The sequence below is a fragment of the Ictalurus furcatus genome, unplaced genomic scaffold (assembly GCF_023375685.1).
Source record: "Ictalurus furcatus strain D&B unplaced genomic scaffold, Billie_1.0 ctg4, whole genome shotgun sequence".
In the NCBI taxonomy this organism is placed as follows: domain Eukaryota; kingdom Metazoa; phylum Chordata; class Actinopteri; order Siluriformes; family Ictaluridae; genus Ictalurus; species Ictalurus furcatus.
The window spans coordinates 19,478-35,000 of NW_026521047.1; the positions used below are offsets into that span (position 1 = coordinate 19,478).

Sequence of the window (15,523 nt, forward strand, 5' to 3'; positions counted from 1 at the left end):
ACTCGGAAGGGAACCCGTCCTCATCTGGGTGACACCGGATAGTGCGATTATAAATAAATCCCTTTTACAAACCCAATTACAAGAAAGTTGGAATGCTGTGTAAAATGTAAATAAAAACAGAATGCAATCTCATAAACTTGAATGTTATTCACAATAGAACATATAAAACATATCAAATATTTAAACTGAGTAAATGTACCATTTGAAGAAAAAAATAAGGTAATTTTTAATTTGATGGCCGAAACACGTCTCAAAAATGTTGGGACGGGGGCAACAACAGGCTGGAAAAGTAAGTGAAAAAAATAACCACTAACTCCTAGCCCCTAACTCCTAACTCCTAACTCTTAGCCCCTAACTACTAGCCCCTAACTCCTAACCCCTAACTCCTAACCCCTAACTCCTAACCCCTAAGTCCTAGCCCCTAACTCCTAGCCCCTAACTCCTAGCCCCTAACTCCTAACCCCTAACCACTAGCCCCTAACTACTAGCCCCTAACTCCTAGCCCCTAACCCCTAGCCCCTAACTCCTAAGCCCTAACTACTAGCCCCTAACTCCTAGCCCCTAACTACTAGCCCATAACTCCTAACCCCTAACTACTAGCCCCTAACTCCTAAGCCCTAACTACTAGCCCCTAACTCCAAACCCCTAACTCCAAACCCCTAACTCCTAGCCCTAACTACTAGCCCCTAACTACTAGCCCTTAAATACTAGCCCCTAACTCCTAGCCCCTAACTCCTAGCCTTAACCTGTCATTTTCAACTGTCACCCTAAACTCTTCCCCTAAGCCTTAGCACCCTACAGTGTGGTGTTGAGAATGTTATAGGAGTACATGGTGTCTCTGGTGAACAGGTTTCTGCTCTAATGGATCCCGTGAAGCCACCTCAGTAATGAAGCCATTAATATTCGGTTCAATATTTATGTATTTGCTCTCTGAGTGTGTGCATCACATCTGAATGGAGACGAGCGAGTCGAGGATTCCTCTGGGACAAAAATAAATCAATTTTAGTAATGAATCGCTCAACATGCTCAGCAAACTGCCCTCAGATAATCATCTCAGAAAAAAGGAGAGTATCCTTTTGCCGAGGAGATTAGACTTATTGAATAAAAAGGGCTCTTCAGGAGAGGGCAGCATAAATCTGCAAAATTATACAGCATTAGCTGCATCAAACTTTAACCCTCACTACTTAGCCATGTCCTGCTGGCTCCAGGACGGAACTTCAGATTTTATTGCAATACCAAAAAAGAGGAATGTTTCATTTGAAATGCCCAAAATGTCTACTTTAAACCATAGACATTTATCTGAAGAAGTTCATTCTGACTGCAGATTCCTAAAAGTAGATAAAGAGAACCCAATTAAACAAATGAGACAACAATATTATACTTGGTCATTTATTTATTGAGGAAAATGATCCAATATTACATATTTGTGAGGGGTAAAAGTATGTGCACCTCTAGGATTAGCAGTTAATCTGAAGGTGAAATTCAGAGTCAGTTTTTTTTAGTCAGTGGGATGATGATCAGGTGTGAGTGAGTGAGCGTCCTGTTTTATTTAAAGAACAGGGATCTATCAGTGTCTGATCTTCACAACACGTGTTTGTGGAAGTGTATCATGGTACAAACAAAGGAGATTTCTGAGGACCTCAGCAAAAGAGTTGTTGAAGCTCATCAAGGTGGAAAAGGTCACAAAACCATCTCTAAAGAGTTTGGACTCCACCAATCCACAGTCAGACAGATTGTGTAGAAATGGAGGAAATTCAACACCATTGTCCCCCTCCCCAGGAGTGGAGACCAACAAAGATCACTCCAAGAGCAAGACGTGTAATAGTCCACGAGTTCACAGAGGAACCCAGGGGAACTTCTAAGCATCTAAAGTCCTCTCTCACATTGGCTAATGTTTATGTTCATGAGTCCACCATCAGGAGACACTGAACAACAATGGTGTACATGGCAGGGTTACAAGGAGAAAGCCACTGCTCTCCAAAAAGAACATTGCTGCAGTTTGTTAAAGATCACATGGACGAGCCAGAAGGATATTGGAAAAATGTTTTGTGGAAGGATGAGAACAAAATAGAACTTTTTGGTGTAAATGAGAAGCGTTATGTTTGGAGAAAGGAAAACACTGCATTCCAGCATAAGAACCTTCTTCCATCTGTGAAACATGGTGGTGGTAGTATTATGGATTGGGCCTGTTTTGCTGCATCTGGACCAGGAAGACTCGCCATCACTGATGGAACAATGAGTTCTGAATTCTAAAGGAGAATGTCAGGACATCTGCCCATGAACTGAATCTGAAGAGAAAGTGGGTCATGCAGCAAGACAATGATCCTAAACACATGAGTCGTTCTACCAAAGAACGCTTAAAGAAGAATAAAGTTAATGTTTTGGAATGTCCAAGTCAAAGTCCTGACCTTAATCCAATAGAAATGTTGTGGAAGAACCTGAAGCGAGCAGTTCATGTGAGGAAACCCACCAACATCCCAGAGTTGAAGCTGTTCTGTACTGAGGAACGGGATAAAACTCCTCCAAGCCGACGTGCAGGACTGATCAACAGTTACCCCAAACGCTTATCTGCAGTTATTGCTGCACAAGGAGTCCCACCACATACTGAAAGCAAAGGTGCACATACTTTTACCTCTCACAGATATGGAATACTGGATCATTTTCCTCAATAAATAAATGCCTGAGTATAATATTTTTGTCTCATTTGTTTAATTAGGTTCTCATATTTATGCAGAAATATAGAAAATTCACAAACTTTCAAGCATCTCTCTCTCTCTCTCTCTCTCTCTCTCTATAGATATATATATTGATAAACAATAAATATTATAAAGGATTCTGCACTGTTTCTAGATCCCTATTTAAATGTAAGCGAAGGTGATATTGATTGCTTTGTACAAATTTGTACTCAGTAGCACAATTCTGCCACCACCATGCTTCTCCACGCGTTATAATGGTGATAAGGGTGTACATAAGTATGCAACCAGATTGTTGTTATTTGTTAGTTATTTTCTTTAGTTTTCCACTTGAAATTTGTTGGTTGCTGTATCACATTAAAGGTGGAAATAGATGACACGATTCACATCACAAAACCTGCAGTTTTAATAGCTAGCTTAGCTTAGTGATTGGCTGATTCTCTGTAACACAGATATTCCTGTTATCTACAATTCAGGAAAACTGTCAAAATGATTCATCCACTTAAAACTCTTTCATTTTCTTCCCTCTCATTATTTTCACCCTTCATTCTTTAACTCCACTCAATATCTGTCCATCCAGAATAACTGTCTGCCTCCTATTTTCCTCTCCGCTCTTCCTCATCTTTATATCTGTGTGTTTTGGGTGACCTAATAGCTTGTGAAGTGGGTGTTTTACAGTGCTGTGTGTGTGTGTACTGTGTGTGTGTGTGTGTGTGTGTGTGTGTTGCACTCATTTCTGCTACAAAGTCCAGATTTACGGTTCCTCTCAGTGCAGATGGAGCAAATCTGATGAATCACGGCCCTTGTGTAGAGAAACAACACACACTCACTCTCTCTCTCTCTCTCTCTCTCTCTCTCTCTCTCTCACACACACACACACACACACATGGTGAGAGAATTCAAGGCTAAATCCATACACACCTCTAAAACAATACGCTGCGACGCTCTTGGGGAGTTTCAATGTTCATAAATTGAAGTTTGTCAACAATACACAAGGACATGATTTTTAGCTGTAAATCTGTGATTTATAAAATGTGTGATTTATAGATAAAAGTTTTAGGTGGAAATACGAGTTATAGATAAGATTTTTATGTAAAAATGTGATTTATACACAATTTATACAAATACAGTAGCAGTGATGGAGAAATGTAAACAACAATGATAACATATTAATTGATAAATCTCTGTATTACCCCGAGTTCACTGTGAAGAATGTGCATGTCTGTGTTGATGCCGTTTTCTGCTGATTTCCGGATCATAGTCATGTTATTTATTTATTTATTTATTTATTTATTTATTTAATTTAAAAAATGGACAGTGTATGTTAATCAACATTCATAAACGTAAATGTACTCGAGTTAGCCCGAAGGATCATTTTCACTGGTCACAAGTCTATCACAGGTCCATTGTTGGAGGATCTTCGCTGTATAATCTGACAAGGAGACACATGCTATCACACACTCTGTTCTAGAACTCACACACACTTTATTCTACAGGATCTCCTCCAGCACTTTATCCTACAGGATCTCCTCCAGTTTTTTATTCTACAGGATCTCCTCCAGCTCTTTATTCTACAGGATCTCCTCCAGTTTTTTATTCTACAGGATCTCCTCCAGCTCTTTATTCTACAGGATCTCCTCCAGTTTTTTATTCTACAGGATCTCCTCCAGCTCTTTATTCTACAGGATCTCCTCCAGCACTTTATTCTACAGGATCTCCTCCAGTTCTTTATTCTACAGGATCTCCTCCAGCTCTTTATTCTACAGGATCTCCTCCAGCTCTTTATTCTACAGGATCTCCTCCAGCACTTTATTCTACAGGATCTCCTCCAGCACTTTATTCTACAGGATCTCCTCCAGCTCTTTATTCTACAGGATCTCCTCCAGCTCTTTATTCTACAGGATCTCCTCCAGCACTTTATTCTACAGGATCTCCTCCAGCTCTTTATTCTACAGGATCTCCTCCAGCACTTTATTCTACAGGATCTCCTCCAGCACTTTATTCTACAGGATCTCCTCCAGCACTTTATTCTACAGGATCTCCTCCAGCTCTTTATTCTACAGGATCTCCTCCAGCACTTTATTCTACAGGATCTCCTCCAGTTTTTTATTCTACAGGATCTCCTCCAGCACTTTATTCTACAGGATCTCCTCCAGCACTTTATTCTACAGGATCTCCTCCAGCTCTTTATTCTACAGGATCTCCTCCAGCTCTTTATTCTACAGGATCTCCTCCAGCACTTTATTCTACAGGATCTCCAGGATCTCCTCCAGCTCTTTATTCTACAGGATCTCCTCCAGCACTTTATTCTACAGGATCTCCTCCAGTTCTTTATTCTACAGGATCTCCTCCAGCACTTTATTCTACAGGATCTCCTCCAGTACTTTATTCTACAGGATCTCCTCCAGCTCTTTATTCTACAGGATCTCCTCCAGCTCTTTATTCTACAGGATCTCCTCCAGCACTTTATTCTACAGGATCTCCTCCAGCTCTTTATTCTACAGGATCTCCTCCACCACTTTATTCTACAGGATCTCCTCCAGTTTTTTATTCTACAGGATCTCCTCCAGCTCTTTATTCTACAGGATCTCCTCCAGCTCTTTATTCTACAGGATCTCCTCCCGCACTTTATTCTACAGGATCTGCTCCAGTTTTTTATTCTACAGGATCTCCTCCAGCTCTTTATTCTACAGGATCTCCTCCAGCTCTTTATTCTACAGGATCTCCTCCAGCTCTTTATTCTACAGGATCTCCTCCACCACTTTATTCTACAGGATCTCCTCCAGTTTTTTATTCTACAGGATCTCCTCCAGCTCTTTATTCTACAGGATCTCCTCCAGCTCTTTATTCTACAGGATCTCCTCCCGCACTTTATTCTACAGGATCTCCTCCAGTTTTTTATTCTACAGGATCTCCTCCAGCTCTTTATTCTACAGGATCTCCTCCAGCACTTTATTCTACAGGATCTCCTCCCGCACTTTATTCTACAGGATCTGCTCCAGTTTTTTATTCTACAGGATCTCCTCCAGCTCTTTATTCTACAGGATCTCCTCCAGCACTTTATTCTACAGGATCTCCTCCAGCTCTTTATTCTACAGGATCTCCTCCAGCACTTTATTCTACAGGATCTCCTCCCGCACTTTATTCTACAGGATCTGCTCCAGTTTTTTATTCTACAGGATCTCCTCCAGCTCTTTATTCTACAGGATCTCCTCCAGCTCTTTATTCTACAGGATCTCCTCCAGCACTTTATTCTACAGGATCTCCTCCCGCACTTTATTCTACAGGATCTGCTCCAGTTTTTTATTCTACAGGATCTCCTCCAGCTCTTTATTCTACAGGATCTCCTCCAGTTCTTTATTCTACAGGATCTCCTCCAGCTCTTTATTCTACAGGATCTGCTCCAGCACTTTATTCTACAGGATCTCCTCCAGCACTTTATTCTACAGGATCTCCTCCAGCTCTTTATTCTACAGGATCTCCTCCAGCACTTTATTCTACAGGATCTCCTCCCGCACTTTATTCTACAGGATCTGCTCCAGTTTTTTATTCTACAGGATCTCCTCCAGCTCTTTATTCTACAGGATCTCCTCCAGTTCTTTATTCTACAGGATCTCCTCCAGCTCTTTATTCTACAGGATCTGCTCCAGCACTTTATTCTACAGGATCTCCTCCAGCACTTTATTCTACAGGATCTCCTCCAGCACTTTATTCTACAGGATCTCCTCCAGCTCTTTATTCTACAGGATCTCCTCCAGCTCTTTATTCTACAGGATCTCCTCCAGTTCTTTATTCTACAGGATCTCCTCAATTTTTTTTTTTTTTTAATTTTATTTTATTTGTATAGCGCTTTTTACAATAGACATTGTCTCAAAGCAGCTTTACAGAAATATCAACATGGTATACAGATATTAAAGGTGCGAATTTATCCCAACTGAGCAAGCCACTGAGTGGCGACGGTGGCAAGGAAAAACTCCCTAAGATGTTTTAAGAGGAAGAAACCTTGAGAGGAACCCGACTCAGAAGGGAACCCATCCTCATCTGGGTAACAACAGATAGTGTGAAAAAGTTCATTATGGATTTATATGAAGTCTGTATGGCCTTAGGAGCAGCCGTAGTCCCAGCAGTCTGGAATTAGAGAAGATTTGAGCTCCATCCAGAGGCAGAAAGGATCTGGATCTCTAGTATCTCCATAAATTCATGTGGGGCTCGGCGAAAGGAGAGAGGGAGAAAAAAGATTATTATGACTGCGAAGTAGTAGAACAGAATCTAGTCAGGGTAGGCTTGAGTAAACAAATACGTTTTAAGCCTAGACTTAAACACTGAGACTGTGTCTGAGTCCCGAACACTAATAGGAAGACTGTTCCATAACTGTGGGGCTCTATAAGAGAAAGCTCTTCCCCCTGCTGTAGCCTTCACTATTCGAGGTACCGTCAAATAGCCTGCATCTTTTGATCTAAGTAGGCGTGGCGGATTATATAAAACCAAAAGGTCGCTTAGATATTGTGGCGCGAGACCATTTAGTGCTTTATAGGTTAATAAAAGTATTTTATAGTTAATGCGAGATTTTACTGGGAGCCAATGCAGTATTGATAATATCGGTGTGATATGGTCGTACCTTCTAGTTCTAGTTAGGACTCTAGCAGCTGCATTCTGGACTAACTGGAGCTTATTTATATTCCTACTGGAACATCCAGACAGTAAGGCATTACAGTAATCTAATCTAGAGGTGACGAATGCATGAACTAGTATTTCCGCATCATGTAGTGACAATATGTTTCTTATTTTAGAAATATTTCTGAGATGAAAGAAGGCTATCCTAGTAATATTATCTACATGAGCATCAAATGATAGGCTGGAGTCAATAATCACTCCAAGGTCTTTAACTGCTGCACATGATGAAACAGAAAGACCATCCAGAGTAACCATGTGATCAGAAAGATTACTTCTAGCTACACGTGGGCCTAATAAAAGTATTTCTGTTTTATCAGAATTAAGTAGAAGGAAGTTAGTTAACATCCAATGTCTAATGTCCTTTACACAATCCTCAGCTTTACTAAGCTTCTGTCTGTCCTCTGGCTTCGCTGAAACATACAACTGTGTATCATCAGCATAACAGTGGAAGCTAATTCCATGTTTACGAATAATTTGACCTAGGGGTAGCATATATAAAGTAAAGAGCAGTGGGCCTAAAACAGAACCCTGTGGAACTCCAAAAGTAACCTCAGTACGCATGGAGAATTCACCATTTACATCTACGAACTGATAACGATCGGTCAGATAAGACCTGAGCCAGGAGAGGACTGTTCCCTTAATACCAACAACATTTTCTAATCTATCAAGGAGAATAGTGTGATCTATAGTATCAAAAGCTGCACTAAGGTCGAGTAACACAAGCAGAGAGACACAACCCTGATCGTAGGTCAGTAGAAGGTCATTTACTACTTTAACTAATGCTGTCTCTGTGCTATGATGAGGTCTAAACCCTGACTGATACATTTCATGAATGTTATTCCTATCTAAGTACGAGCATAACTGCTTTGCTACAACCTTTTCTAAAATCTTAGAGATGAAGGGGAGATTTGATATTGGTCTATAGCTGGACAATTGAGACGGGTCAAGATCAGGTTTTTTAATCAAGGGTTTAATAACTGCTAATTTAAGTGATTTAGGTACATAGCCAGTGCTTAGGGAAGAATTGATTATATTTAGAAGTGGTTCAATTACTCCTGGACAAATCTGTTTAAACAAACATGTAGGCACAGGATCTAGTATGCAAGTTGATGAATTGGCTGAAGAGATTAATGTAGCTAGTTCGGTCTCTCTAAGTGAAGCAAAATACTCTAAACATTGATCTGATATTGCTACATTGTCATGTAATGGGTTTGTTACAGTACTGTCCGGTTTTAATTTAATGGCCTGTATTTCACGTCTAATATTTTCAACCTTATCGATGAAAAATTTCATGAAATCTTCACTGCTATGTAATGATTGAGTGTTTCTCTCTGTAGTGGTTTTATTCCTAGTTAATTTTGCTACTGTGTTGAAAAGGAATCTAGAATTGTTTTTGTTGTCTCCTATTAAGGCGGAGAAATAGATTTTTCTAGCATCGCCAAGAGATTTCCTATATTTCAGTAGGCTCTCCTTCCATGCTGTTTGAAATAACACCAGATTGGTTTGATGCCATTTACGTTCTAATTGTCGAGTTGTCTGTTTTAAGGTTCGCGTTTGATCGTTATACCAGGGTGCTAATTTTTTTTCTCTAATTATTTTCCTTTTGAGTGGAGCCACTCTATCTAGCGTGTAGCGGAGTGTTGACTCCAAGCTTTCAGTCGCCTGATCGAGTTCTATGTGATCTGACGGTGATCCAAATCTAATTGATGTTTCTGCGAGGTTATTTATGAAGCTCGGTGCAGTAGCTGATGTGTAGGTACGTTTTATGCGGTAGCGAGGCGAGGTGGAAATATTATGATCAATTCGTATTATGAACGAGATAAGATAATGGTCTGAGACAACTTCAGACTGCGGAAGAATGATAATATTTTCTATACTTAGTCCGTATGTTAGTATGAGGTCAAGAGTGTGACCACCATTATGAGTAGGCCCGATTACGTTCTGATTAATCGCTACTGAATCTAAGATGGACACAACCGCTAATCTTAGAGGGTCTTCCAGGTTATCAAAATGAATATTAAAGTCTCCGACGATTAATGCTTTATCTACAGACACAACCAGGTTTGAGACAAAGTCTGCAAATTCACTAAGAAATTCAGTATATGGCCCTGGGGGTCTGTAAATAATAATTAGAGGAATTGACTTATTTTTTGTGGCTACATAACTTATACTGGTATAAAGAATTTCAAAAGAATTAAATTTATGCTTAGGTTTTTGTGTGACGACTAGATTTTTACTATGGATGAGACCAACACCTCCTCCTCTACCAGTTGAACGAGGCTGATGTACATAACTGTATCCAGGAGGACTGGCTTCATTTAATGCTATGTACTCGTTTGGTTTAATCCAAGTTTCTGTTAAACACATTAAATTACATTCCTGATCAGTAATGATGTCGTTAACAATAAGAGCCTTAGACGCAAGAGATCTAATGTTTAATAGTCCTAGCTTCAGATCAAAAGTGCTGGCTGTGCATTCAATATGATTTAATTTTATGTTAATTAGGTTACGAAGATAGACTTTCCGAGATTTTCTATATATTTGTATAGCTCGGGGAACAGACACAGTCTCTATAGTATGTACTACCGGTGCCGGATTTTTAATTGAACATTGATTATACTGAATGTTGTTATTATTGGAAGATGTACTTACGCTAGGCAGTCACTTGGAGTGTAGCGCCTTGGAAATGTTGTCTGATAGCAGTTCCGCTCCAAGGCTGCTGGGGTGCAGGCCATCAGGACGAAACAACCTAGGACGCTCCCAGAACAGATTCCAGTTATTGACAAACACCAGATTCTGCTCATTACACCAAGAGACTAACCAATCATTTAATGCTAGAAGTCTACTGAACTTTTCTGCTCCACGTCTGTATGTGGGAAGAGGTCCAGAGACGATGATCTTCGCGGTGGGTGATCTGCCTCGTACCGTCTCGATCAGGCTGGAGAAGTCCCTCTTCAGAACCTCCGTCTGCCGCAGCCTGGTGTCGTTCGTCCCCGCGTGCAGCACAACCGCTCCAATGCGCTCGTCCTTCTTCAGGATCCCGGATACCTGCGCAGCGACATCAAGGACACAAGCACCAGAAAAACAGTGTGTGCGCACCTTACCTTTAGATGAGGCTACACGGACGTTCCGCACAATGGAGTCCCCGACGATCACAGCGTTGGGTCTGGTCTGGCGGAGAGGGGCGAAGCGGTTCCTGGTTGGAATCTCGAACACCGGAGGTGGAGAGGGTCCAGCCCGCGCCTTCCGCCGCTGGTTCACCCAAGGCCCGAGGTGTGTTGGCGCCGGCGTGACGGAGACCACGGCTGGGAAAGTCCTAGGTGCACGGTCCCTGCACAGAGAAACACACGGCGTAGAGGGGCTGGGAGTGGAAATACCACGCTGTGTGCTTACCTTGGATATATGGGCAGAGGCACAAGATGTTTCCAGCGCAGTTTGTCGCTCCAGCAGCTGGGCCTGCTTGTCGAGTAGGCCGCGGATCTGCTTCTCCACATCCTCCAGTTCCAGCCGCACCATGTGAAGCTCGAGCGAGTCCTCATCTGCACTCAAAACCGGAGAGACAGCAGACATGTTTGTTTTTTTTTTTGTTTTTTTTAAACAGAACAGCGGTAAGTGAGAAATGTGAAACGTAAACAAGGCTAGCGGTAGGTGATGCTAGCGGGCTACGGGCTACAAGCTAGTCGCGGATGTTAAAAAAAAAACAAAAAAAAAAACCAGATCAAATTTAGCGACAGCGCAACGTTACGATTGTTTTATCTAAAGTAGTGTCAGTTATATTTATATAACGTAAGGTAAATAATTTTAAAGTATAGAGATTAGAAGAAATTAATGTAATAGCGTTAGCTCGAAGGGTGCTGCTTCCTCAGTCACACTTCAGGTTGCCAGATCTCCAGTTCTTTATTCTACAGGATCTTCTCCAGCTCTTTATTCTACAGGATCTCCTCCAGTTCTTTATTCTACAGGATCTCCTCCAGCTCTTTATTCTACAGGATCTCCTCCAGTTCTTTATTCTACAGGATCTCCTTCAGCTCTTTATTCTACAGGATCTCCTCCAGCACTTTATTCTACAGGATCTCCTCCAGCACTTTATTCTACAGGATCTCCTCCAGCTCTTTATTCTACAGGATCTCCTCCAGTTCTTTATTCTACAGGATCTCCTCCAGCTCTTTATTCTACAGGATCTCCTCCAGCTCTTTATTCTACAGGATCTTCTCCAGCTCTTTATTCTACAGGATCTCCTCCAGTTCTTTATTCTACAGGATCTCCTCCAGTTCTTTATTCTACAGGATCTCCTCCAGCTCTTTATTCTACAGGATCTCCTCCAGTTCTTTATTCTACAGGATCTCCTTCAGCTCTTTATTCTACAGGATCTCCTCCAGCACTTTATTCTACAGGATCTCCTCCAGCACTTTATTCTACAGGATCTCCTCCAGCACTTTATTCTACAGGATCTCCTCCAGCACTTTATTCTACAGGATCTCCTCCAGCGTGATGAGGAACAGCACAGAGTAAAACTGGATTTAATCTCCTACTGATTTGACATTTGTATGTTGATGAGTGTTATTTTCTAGGCTTTCAGAGCGTGTACTCATTGCTATCAGTCTCTCCACGGCCCGGTTCTGTCCTGATTACAGACTGTACATCTCTAATTCTCTATTTCTCTCTTCTTCTGGTTGTTTTGGTAAATTGCGTTTTTAATCCTTGGCAGTTGCGTAGCGGCATTTGTCGGAAACGTGCAATCGGCCAAGACAAAAGCCAAGTGCGCTTGTGTAGCGTGCGTCCCATCTGCCGAGCGCAGACGCATCTCCAGCGTGTTTCTGATGGATCAGAGTGTTTAATTGCTCCTGAGGGAGCGGAGTTTCACAGGAAGTGCAGGTTCAACTCAGAGCTTCAGGAGAGAACAGGTGGTGAGGAACACACGGGTCTGAAAATAACGTGGAGATAAAAACACTGCCGTCACGTTGCTCAGATCAGCCGAGTGCTGTAGAGACATCTCCACGTTTTCACCAGGACTAAAGATAAACACGGTGATGTTCCCCAGCCGGCCGACGCCTCGTCTCTCTGCCAATAAACCGCTCTCCAGTGTGTGAGGCTCCAAACACGCCTTGAAAATTTTAACAAAACAATGTTTTCTAATCTATTGTTCTTTCATTTTCTCAGCCTCATTCTCACGCTTTCCCTCCCTGCCCCAGCGCCCTCCTCTCTATTTCTTTTACTCTTTTTATCCTTTATTTCTCGTTCTTTCTCTCCCTCCCTCAACCTGTCTGTCACTCTTCCTTTTTATTTCTTCAATTTTTTCATTGATTTATTTCCTTTATTTTATCCTTCATTTCATTTCCTTCTCTTCTTTATTTCAATTTCTATTTTCTTTCCATTCTATCACTCTGTCTTTCTATCTTTTCTTCTGCTTTTGCTTTAATTCTGTCTTATTTTGTCTTTCTTTCTTTCATTTTCTCTATTTTTAGGTTGATATAAATTACCGGATCACTACGTTAATGAAAATGGACGGCGTTAAGTCACTAAACGAGCTTCTAAAAGTGGAGTAAATCTTTAAGAATAGTTGAAAAGTCTCTCCTCTTCCTCAGTGTTTATTCTGAGGCATAAATCCATCTTCTCCACGTGTGATTCTTAGTCGCTTCTTTTCTTCTCCAGTTTCCACTGGTGGTGTTTTTACTGGATTACTGATTCACTTTCACAGCGTCCGACTCCACTTCTCTTCCGGCTCTGATTTGGACTCTAATTTAAGTGTCACTCATTGAGAAACTCTTTCATTTGGAGATTTAAGAGTCATAATTCTGCAGTGTGTGTGTGTGTGTGTGTGTGTGTGTGTGTGTGTGTAGAATAATATCACACTGCATAATCCTGATTCTTCATTTAACGTTACAGAGCTGCAGGATTACGCCGTGACATTAAACACTTTCTCTGCGTCTCAGACTTAATGCTTAAGTGTCAAATTCAGGGGAAAGTATAAACACTCTCTCTCTCTCTCTCTCTCTCTCTCTCTCTTCCATTTATCCCTTGTATTTTAATGATTATGACTTTTTAGCATGTTTACCAAATCCTCGAAATAACAGAGTCCCTTCTAATAAGACTCTGTTATCTAATGAAGCATCATAAAGCACCTTGAAGCATCCTTATCCTCGTAACTAGCTAGCAGGCAACAGCAGCACAGAAACAGTGTTGGTGCGGTGTGTTTTAGTAATGCACCTGTATTCAGGACACAGCTCAAAACAGTAATTTAATGATAATGTTTGTAATAATAAAATGAAACAAGTCCAGCCTTTTAAAAATTCAGCCGTTAGAGTGAAAGTTAATAACTCGTCTCTTTATGAATTCCAGAGCTGTGGAAGTTTTCTCCTCTCTCTCTCTCTCTCTCTCTCTCTCTCTCTCTCACACACACACACACACACACACACACAAAAGCTTGATAAGAGACAGAGGAAGGAAAAACTCGTGAGGGTTTTTAGGTATGAGAACATCAAAGAACTCCATTTCTTTCTCTCATTCCCCCCCCTCTCTCTCTCTCTCTCTCTCTCTCTCTCTGTCTCTCTCACCTGCAGGAAAATGAGAATGACAATGAAGTTAAGTTTATTTAAATAACTTACAGCACCGAGTTTTCTCTCTTTATCAGTTTTTCTCACTGTGACCTGATGCACCATGAGCTTCACACGTTACTCGTGTTTATATTTCTGAATATTTTGGCTGTTTTTGAGCTTAAACTCTTAAAGGTCTCAGAGCCATGGTCAGGATTTAATAAAATCCTATATAACGATATCTAATTTGCATTTAGATTCGGATCAGTTGTGTGTGTGTTCAGTTAGTCGGTGAAGGAGTGTGTGCTGAAGATGAAGCAGTGATGATTAATGTGATTATTAGTGATAATTAATCACGCAGAGATTTTTTTAAAAGATATTTTGAACCAAACTATGCGGAATGTCTTGGTGATATAACATGCTGAATTAAAGGTGAAGTGCTCAGGTGAGGATGTGAGGCTTTAACTGATAAAATGTAATTCCACAAATAATAATTAGGACTGGATTAAAGAATGTTTAAATAAATGGAAATAATCAGATCCTCAGGCGGAGCTGGACAGCTGTAGGAAATAATCTTACTGCATCACATTAATGGCTCAAATTAAGTCGTATTGATCCAGCTCTGGGTCGGGTCGGTGTGTGAGCTGTGCTCTGTCAGGAGAGAGCGGGTCCTGACGTTAGAGAGTGCTACCTGACATGAGTGAGCGTGTCCTGACGTGAGAGAGTGCTTCCTGATGTGAGATAGTGCGTCCTGACGTGTGAGAGCTGGTCCTGACATGAGAGAGCGCTTCCTGACGTGAGAGAGCGCGTCCTGACGTGAGAGAGTGTTTCCTAATGTGAAAGAGTGCTTCCTGACATGAGAGAGCTGGTCCTGATGTGAGAGAGCGCTTCCTGACGTGAGACAGCTGGTCCTGACGTGAGAGAGCGGGTCCTGACATGACAGAGTGTGTCCTGACATGAGAGAGCGGGTCTTGACGTGAGAGAGCGCTTCCTGACATGAGAGAGCGTGTCCTGACGTGAGAGAGAGTGCGTCCTGACGTGTGAGAGATGGTCCTGACATGAGAGAGTGTGTCCTGACGTGAGAGAGCGTGTCCTGACATGAGAGAGTGCTTCCTGATGTGAGAGAGCGTGTCCTGACGTGAGAGAGTGCTTCCTGACATGACAGAGTGTGTCCTGACATGAAAGCGCCTGTCCTGACGTGAGAGAGTGCTTCCAGACATGAGAGAGCGGGTCCTGACGTGAGAGAGCGCGTTCTGAAGTGAGAGAGTGCTTCCTGACATGAGAGAGCATATCCTGACGTGAGAGAGTGCTACCTGACGTGAGAGAGTGCTTCCTGATGTGAGAGAGCGTGTCCTGATGTGAGAGAGCGTGTTCTGAAGTGAGAGAGCGCTACCTGACGTGAGAGAGCGGGTTCTGACGTGAGAGAGCACGTTCTGACGTGAGAGAGCGCTTCCTGACGTGAGAGAGTGGGTTCTGACGTGAGAGATCGCTACCTGATGTGAGAGAGTGTGTCCTGACGTGAGAGAGTGTGTCCTGACGTGAGAGAGCGGGTTCTGACGTGAGAGAGCGCTACCTGACGTGAGAGAGTGTGTCCTAACGTGAGAGAGCGGGTTCTGACGTGAG

At 41.9% G+C, this 15,523-nt stretch overlaps 1 protein-coding gene across 7 annotated transcripts; it reads right to left on the reverse strand.

Annotated features, from left to right (window-relative positions):
* Positions 1-6,527: 6,527 nt before the first annotated feature.
* On the reverse strand, positions 6,528-11,275 carry LOC128604623 (uncharacterized). 7 transcript variants are annotated; one of them, XM_053619755.1, is made up of 3 exons: positions 10,219-11,275; positions 10,020-10,116; positions 6,528-6,901 (listed from the first exon to the last, which is right to left on the reverse strand). In XM_053619755.1, the coding sequence occupies exons 1-2, from the start codon at positions 10,935-10,937 to the stop codon at positions 10,029-10,031; spliced, it is 807 nt and encodes a 268-aa protein (XP_053475730.1). In that variant the 5' UTR covers positions 10,938-11,275; the 3' UTR covers positions 6,528-6,901; positions 10,020-10,028. The 7 variants fall into 7 exon arrangements, with proteins under 7 accessions (XP_053475730.1, XP_053475725.1, XP_053475726.1 ...); XM_053619756.1 differs by having other exon boundaries at positions 6,857-6,874; XM_053619750.1 differs by having other exon boundaries at positions 6,532-6,901; positions 10,020-11,270.
* Positions 11,276-15,523: the final 4,248 nt, after the last annotated feature.